The sequence below is a fragment of the Pinus tabuliformis genome, chromosome 8 (assembly GCF_031772625.1).
Source record: "Pinus tabuliformis cultivar Carrire ecotype Pingquan chromosome 8, CPIR1, whole genome shotgun sequence".
Lineage (NCBI taxonomy): Eukaryota > Viridiplantae > Streptophyta > Pinopsida > Pinales > Pinaceae > Pinus > Pinus tabuliformis.
This window is the reverse complement of record NC_142294.1, coordinates 1,981,270,058-1,981,278,209: the sequence shown is the minus strand read 5'-3', so window position 1 is coordinate 1,981,278,209 and position 8,152 is coordinate 1,981,270,058. Positions and strand designations below refer to the sequence as shown.

Here is an 8,152-nt window from a genome sequence, read left to right as displayed (position 1 = left end):
TTCGCAGAAAAATCTTCTCAAAATTGATATGGATCACAGAAGCCTAAATTCAATAATTTATAAAAATTTTAATGATATGCCAAATCTATCAATTTTTGAATTAACCTTTACATATATTCTTATAACACAACATTTTTCAAATCTGTAAATTTAAACTTAAATTTAAATTTGTGAAAGAAAAAATTATATAAATTAAATATAAAATATAAATTTAATCATTTAAAATATAAATTAAGATAAATGATATTTACTAAAACTATTGATAATATGAAAACCATTAATAATATGCTAGCTTCATCTTGTCCATTATTTATATTTTAATCATAGATAATATAATTTTGTATCCCCTTATAAAATTTTAAATCATGAATATAATTTTTTATGATATTTTAAATTGTAAAAAAAAAAAAACTTTCTTTATTATTTTTTAAATTATGGATAACAAAGTTTTCAAGCTAAGGGAAAATCAAAATATATTAGAAATAATTAATAACATTTCATAACATATAATTTTAATATCAATTAGATATAAGAATATTTAATCATTCAAAATATAAAATAAAAATAAATGATATTTAGCAAAAACATTAATAATGTGTTCTTTGTTTTATTTATTCTATTTTTTTAAAATCATAAATAACATATTTTTTTTAATATCTTCGAAATCTTTAAATTACAAAATCAAGAATATAATTCTTTATTATCTTTTTAAATGATAGAGAATAGAGAAAATATAAATATGGCTTAGTTTAACTTATAATGAAATGGTTTTTTTTAAAGCATTTTTTTCTGGTTAATTTTAATCAAAGTAGATATTTTTATAAACTTGAGTTTAAGTTATTTAATCTATAGAATTGAAATATTCAGGATTTTTTAAGGTTAAAAATTTGAGTTTAAGTTATTTAATCTACAGAATTTAAGTAACCAGTTTTTCCAGAGCGCTGAATCTATTTATGCATTCAAAAATACATTTTAAATAACAAAAAATCACATTTTTTACAATACCTCAATAAAAAAATTCTATTTTGACTATAAATTACACTAATAATATTAATTAAACGGATAATATTTACCCACGTGTATATGTCCTCAAATATTCCGGAAAATAGAGCCGTCTGAAATATTTTTAGTGGTGTGCCGTGAAGAGCACGACAAAGAGGACGACTTATTACAACCCCTTTCTCACGGCTCTGCTCCTCCCTGACTATGGCGAAACGCTCTCCAACGCTCACCGCCCCTCTCTTACAGCTTATAAATAGTCGTGAGAGTCACAGAATACATATCACTACAATTCTGCTTCCTCTTCCTCTTGTAAAACAGTGTCTCTCTCTGCTTTCTCCGTTTGAAATAGTTTGGACAAGGCACTGCAATATTCTTTTTCTTCATTTCCATTTCGATTTCGGTTTAAAAGAACCATGCCGTTACTCTGTTTTGTTTTCACTATACTCTTCCTCGCGTTTGTTTTTCCCTTCTATTCTGCTCACTCGTTTCACGATGACGGACAATCATTGTTGGAATTCAAGAAACTAATCACAATAGATCCCCATCTTTCAATGGGCAACTGGATTCCTGCAGTCCCCTTATGCAACTGGACTGGCGTCACCTGTAGCCACCGTCACATAGACAGAGTGGTCTCCATAAACCTCACTGCCATGAATCTGGGCGGCACCATTTCTCCGTATCTTGGCAATTTGACGTTTCTCCATTCACTTGATCTTTCAAAGAATGAGCTCCGTGGTCATATCCCAACTAAATTGGGACGCCTTTTTCGTTTGAGGAATCTCTGGTTGCGGGAAAATCAATTGGAGGGAAATATTCCCCAGGAGATCGGTTCCCTCACACATCTGCAGCAGCTACGTCTATCAATAAACAACCTCAAAGGTACCATTTCATCCTTTAGAAACCCTTCGGCTTTGTATTTTAGAAATTTCAAGAATTCGTCTGACATTCATGTTTCTTTTTCAAATTTAGAAATTGTAGATAGATTTCTACAGCTGAACTGTGTAAGTAGGCTGCAATGCCCAATGTTTTGGGCAGACACTCTGCCTATCCTCAGGTACAAAATAAGTTTTTTGAATAATGAGCAGAGTGTCCCTGAAGAAGGGCAGAAACATCGGGCGTTTCAATGTATTTACACAGTTCTGTTTCAGAAGTCTATCTACAACATGAATATGAACAGCTGTGAAATTCTGCATTCAATCAATTTTAAAAACTTCAAGAATTTGTCTCATTAGTCTTATTGTGAATTTTCAGGTAATATTCCGGTCTCTTTGTCAAATATCTCCACTTTGACTGATCTGGAACTTTCTGCAAACAAACTCACAGGCAACATTCCCAATTTTTCAAATCTAGTGAACTTGAATTATCTTCATTTATGGGGAAATCAGTTGACTGGAAGCATACCAAATTCTATAGGGAATTGTTCAAAACTCATAGTACTCAATCTAAGCATTAACAAGTTGAGTGGAAGTGTGCCAGTAGAGTTGGGTAAGCTACCCTTACTTGAAGGTTTATACTTGCACTCTAATCAGCTTGGTAGTGGCACTGCTACAACTATGCCATTTTTTGAAGCTCTTACCAATTGTTCACACCTAAAATACATAGTCTTGTTCGACAATAGACTAAGTGGTGTCTTACCCCTTTCCATAGGTAAACTTTCTACTAATTTGTCTTATTTGTCTTTATCAATAAATATGATAGAAGGAAAAATCCCTCCACATATAGGCAATCTTAGTAGCCTAACCTTATTAAATTTAACTGGAAATCTTTTAACCGGTAGCATTCCATCTTTAAAAAACCTTAAAAATTTAGAAAGATTATATTTAGGAAACAACAAATTAGAAGGATCCATTCCTGATGACTTTGAACAATTGCAACAACTTGGTCTTGTGGACATCAGTAGAAACATTCTCTCGGGAATGATTCCTAATTCCTTTGCATACCTTAAACAACTAAGAAGACTCTTCCTTCATCACAACCAATTCAAAGGAAACATACCTTCCAAGTTAGGGAATTGTACAAATTTGGAATTGCTTGACATGTCACACAATATGCTCACCGGGAGCATACCACGTGAAATTGTTGAACTTCAAAATCTTCATTTCTATTTGAATTTGTCATTGAATTTTTTAGAAGGCTCTTTGCCCATGGAGATCAGTAAAATTACTATGGCTCAAGCTATAGACATTTCTGCCAATCGCTTGACTGGGGTAATTCCATATACACTTGGAAGTTGCGTTGAACTATTGTCCTTGAATTTATCTCGAAATTCCTTCCAAGGCATTATTCCAGATTCTCTTGAAAACTTGCAAAGTCTTATAAGCCTAGACCTCTCTTCTAACTCCTTATCAGGGACAATACCAATTGCATTCAACAAATTGAAAATGCTCCAATATTTAAATTTGTCTTTTAACAAGCTCACCGGTGAAATTCCAAAGGGAGGCCTTTTTGCAAATCAATCAATTGTCATGTCTTTAAATGGAAATCCCGACCTTTGTGGACCACTAGTATTTCAATTATCTACCTGTCCAACACCAAGAGGCCATCTTACAATTGTGAAAAAAGTATTATTGCCAATAAGTGGAGTTATTGCTTTTATACTATGTTGTTTGCTTTTAAGATTCCTATGTGGAGGAAGTATGCATATACAAAACCTTGATGTCTCAAGGGTTATTTTCCAAAAGGTAGAGTATCGAAGGATCTCATATCAAGAGCTTCACATAGCAACTAATGGATTTGCTGAAGCCAACTTGCTGGGAACAGGTAGCTTTGGGTTAGTATATAAAGGAATCTTGAGTGATGGCACACTTGTGGCTGTGAAGGTTCTTCAGTTGCAAAATGACCAAGGTGAGAAGAGTTTTAAAACAGAATGCAGTGTCTTGCAAAAGGTTCGACATCGAAATCTTGTGAAAATCATAACCTCATGTTCCAACCTCCATTTCAAAGGTTTAGTGTTTGAGTTTATGTCTAATGGAAGCTTAGAGAAGCATTTGTATCCTGTTAGAGATGATAACAATGGTGAAGATGTTTGTGAATTGGGTTTGAAAAAACGATTGGATATTGCCATAGATGTGGCCCATGCCATTGAATATCTTCATCATGATTCTTTTGTGCAAATAGTGCATTGTGATATAAAACCTGGCAATATTCTTTTGGATGAAAATATGATAGGCCATCTAACAGATTTTGGTATTGCAAGATTAATTGGTGAAAGCTCTACTAATTCACATTCTTCATCACTTGCTTTAAGAGGATCGGTGGGCTACATTGCTCCAGGTATGTCCTTTTTAAACATCACCTTCATTTTACTTCTCTCATTAACAATATTGTAGATTGGTTGAGTAAAATTTAATGAAGGTTTCATTTATTGTAGAATATGGATTGGGTGGCACGGTTTCCACTCAAGGAGATGTCTACAGCTATGGTATTCTGTTGCTGGAGCTATTTACCAGAAAAAAACCAGCTAGTGACATGTTTGTTGAAGACTTAAATTTGCACAATTGGGTGAATTTGGCGATTGTAAATAGAGTGGAGGAAGTAATTGACCATAATCTTTTTAGTGAGTTGGTTGCTGATGAATTTGAAGAAGATAATATATTTAATTCTTTACTTTCTTTGTTGCATATTGGCTTGGTCTGTTCAAAACATTCACTAGAAGAAAGACCAACTATGAGAGTTGTAGTAAGAATGTTGGAGAGTGTTAGAAAGAGTTTAGTGTCAACCACAGTTGCTTCCCAGGCATTGAGATGAATACTATCCAATTTTCTTAGCAATGCAACTACAACAAGGAATAATGCCCTCGCATCAAAGGGAAAAAATTCTTTTACAAGGAATAATGCCCTCGCATCAAAGGGAAAAAATTCTTTTACATTTTAAGTTGTAAAATTTTTAAAAACAGAAAGCAATGACAATTATATGATAATATTTTTGTACGTACCGTTGTTCTGGCATATTTATGTAACTAAACATTATTTACTTTTGAATATTATCATCATGAAAATTACATTTTTTTGCATCATTATTAATTGAATCATAAATATACATTTCATTTCATTTATTATCCATTTATAATTTGAATAATCAATGTTGTTTTTTCACCTATAAATGAATAGACTGTTATTTAAAATTTAACTATAATTTCTAATTTTTAAAAATATATTTTGTTAACTAGATTGAAGTTTAATTAATTTGTCATTGCTTTTTAAGATACCAAGAAATAGTAGATTTTCTAACGTGATGGACATTTAAAATCTGAACTAATAGGAGATGGTTAGTTAAACGGTGTGGAAAATAAATGTATGTTGCAATCCAAGTAACTTTCAGACATTAACAGTGATAGGTCTTAGGGTTAGGTTAGTATCATTCTTGACAGCTTTCTTTCTACCAGAGATGTTTCCCTTTTAGAAGCTATACAGATTTAATGAAAGCTCATGCTGTGCAGAAATATTTATCTATATATATATATAGATTCCTGAAACAGAGTTGTCCAGACCTCAAACGAAGGCTTAAGTACAAGATTCAGCGTTAGTCCAAAACTGGAAGGCAGCTATCAGACTTCTAGCTATTCTATGTATTTGCAATGAATAGTTACTAAAATTCTCTATTAACGGTTGAATCATCTGTTCTTAGTGATATGCAATCTAATATTTCAGTATCACCTTTGGACATGAGGCATATCATAAAGTTTAATTCTTTACCATGAGTGGAGAATGAAAATTCAGGGATCGTCAGACGAAAAGCAACCGGACTCCCATATTTGCCTCCCTACAGCCTATAGATAATTACCATATTGGCCGAATGGTAGAACATGTTTGGACCTACATAAAGTGCTGGAAAATCATCTGCATGGAGGAGAGGATTGTTTCCAAACTCCTTGTGAATTTTTACACAGATAACAAATACAGTTTAATAGTTAAAGTTCTGCAGGTAAATGGAGTTCTGGTAAAAGTAATTATACTTCAAAAGAGTGACAATCCTTCAATTGACTAAATGTTTTGTTATTGTGACCATACCGAAAGCATGATATTGCGGTACGCCGTGTCCTAAGAAATTTACATGGTCCTGTGGTAAAAACACTATTAATCAACACTTTATTTTGTTAAGCAAAATAAAAGTACATGGCAGCCAAATCTTTATCAAATCCTTTGATGTTAAGGAGATTCCTAGCTGCTTAAGGTTCGAGCCTACAGTTCCCAGAGAGAGTGTCCATTGGCCTTTACACTGGGAATAACTACAAACGCTGGATGTCTCCAAAGACTGGAGACCTGCACTGTTGATACCCAGTTCCTATATTTGATTTATGGTGCAATATGGCTACTGGACTTATCTTGTCTGAGCACACTCCACTCCATGGAAGTGTAATAGAATCAAGGATGTATCAGTGATTGATGTTTTAATTAGCCTTGTGAGGACACCTACTCTACAATAGGAAATCAGAAATCTATATTCACAGAGATTTCAGGGAATTTATTGCGATCACAGTCTGATCGCCTCGAAGGCTCAAGCTCTATGTGGTTGAGGTTCTGGTTCCTGGTATCCAAGTACAGTTGACATAGGCATTGGATTCAACAAGTGAAAACAAAAGAGGCTAATAGCTTCCTAGGTGATCAAATGTGAAACAATACTTTGCTCTATTTTTCCAGGTGATTCAATGGGTAGTACAATATAAGGAGCTGCAAACCATATTTGCGGGCGAGAGACTAGGAGCTTTGATGGAGGAGGATTTCACAAGGCTTGACTATTCATGCTAATGCTGTCACATTTTATTGACAGTTCCTGCCTTAAGAGAAATGATATTGCACATATAACGATGCTTTATTTCCAGTCATTAACATCCTGTAAGTAAGATCCCGCAATCATCACAGATATTCTCACTGCTAGACAATGGGCGTTGCTGTCAGTCTGGATCAATATGGATGTTTCACCAAAGCTCATTCCACCGTCTGTAAACCAGAGCAGTACATATCATTTTCATTCATAGAGGAAAGAACTGCCCAGGACCATGTGATTGATAACTGCAATTAAAACCAGCCCAGCCATCCCTGCTCAGAGGGAGGAAAGAGAAATCCCCTTCTTGTCTCTCAGGGAAATAAGAGGGTTGGGAGAGCATGTCGATACTCAGCTACAAGTAACGTAAAAATCAATAGAAACCACATTGCAAGGAAATGCATGTGAACCGAGGCAAGTGGGATCAAGTTATATTTGGTCTGCAGAACATCAAGCTCAGGCTGGAGAATTAATTCAAAATCTGAAAGAAACAAAATGGGGTGGAACTGGAAGGCAAGGTAGTGACTTGAATATAAATCTTAGTACTGTTGCGGAATATCTACAATCAACTCCAGCGACTCCCTCTTGAGCAATGTATAGATACTGTCATCCTTAGGGAACTGCAGGCTCCCTTCATCATTCTGAAAGTAGACGGCCCGGCGCCAGGGACTATAAAAGAAGGGAACAGGTCCAAGAATCGTACTGCTCTGTTTCTCTGCAACAAGTTTCAGGAGTTAGTGTAAGTTTGTGTTCTGGGAAGCCTAGGTTTAAAAAACAAAAGTTGTAAAAGGGTTGGTCAGTGTTGTAAGTTTGTGTTCTGGGAAGCCTAGGTTTAAAAAACAAAAGTTGTAAAAGGGTTGGTCAGTGTTTTTTTTTTTTTGAATTTGTCAGAGGGTTTGAATGGGCACAACCAACTATTGTAAATAAAACAGATGTCATTATCAAAGGTAAAAAAGCCATTCCTTGTGGATGGACAGAGTATATAGATTGAGCTCAAAGTGAGGTTATTTTGGGCGGCTCTCATTTCAATCCACACCGGTTAATGCCATGTTCAATTTTTGTTTAAACTAAGAGAGACTGAGATCATGGTTTTAGAATGTGCCTTACTTTATTAAATTTATCTGATTTAAAGTGGAGTGGTGGATGCTTCAATTGAGTCGACTCTATTATTGAAATATGGTAAAAAAATAATAAAAATAATTTTTTGTAAAAAAAATAATTTTTTTGTAGTGTGGACCAAAATATTTTTTTTGAACTTTAAATTAATTTTTAGATTATATATAATTTTTTAATTTTATTAATGGACGGAGATTAATTATTAAAATAAAATTATGTATTATTATTTGAATGGATAATAAATTATGTCATGTGTTTAATAGTTCTTTTA

General features: G+C 33.8%; 1 protein-coding gene across 1 annotated transcript; it reads left to right on the top strand.

The window, feature by feature from the left end:
• Positions 1 to 1,171: 1,171 nt before the first annotated feature.
• Positions 1,172 to 6,858, top strand: LOC149244386 (uncharacterized). The gene is made up of 3 exons (XM_089374837.1): positions 1,172 to 1,881; positions 2,254 to 4,275; positions 4,373 to 6,858. The coding sequence occupies exons 1-3, from the start codon at positions 1,416 to 1,418 to the stop codon at positions 4,747 to 4,749; spliced, it is 2,865 nt and encodes a 954-aa protein (XP_089230963.1). The 5' UTR covers positions 1,172 to 1,415; the 3' UTR covers positions 4,750 to 6,858.
• Positions 6,859 to 8,152: the final 1,294 nt, after the last annotated feature.

Coding starts and splice junctions, on each gene's coding strand:
- LOC149244386 (XM_089374837.1), top strand. CDS start 1,416: ATGCCGTTACTCTGTTTTGTTTTCACTATACTCTTCCTCGCGTTTGTT. Junction 1,882..2,253: donor ATCAATAAACAACCTCAAAG/GTACCATTTCAT, acceptor GTGAATTTTCAG/GTAATATTCCGGTCTCTTTG. Junction 4,276..4,372: donor GGTGGGCTACATTGCTCCAG/GTATGTCCTTTT, acceptor CATTTATTGTAG/AATATGGATTGGGTGGCACG.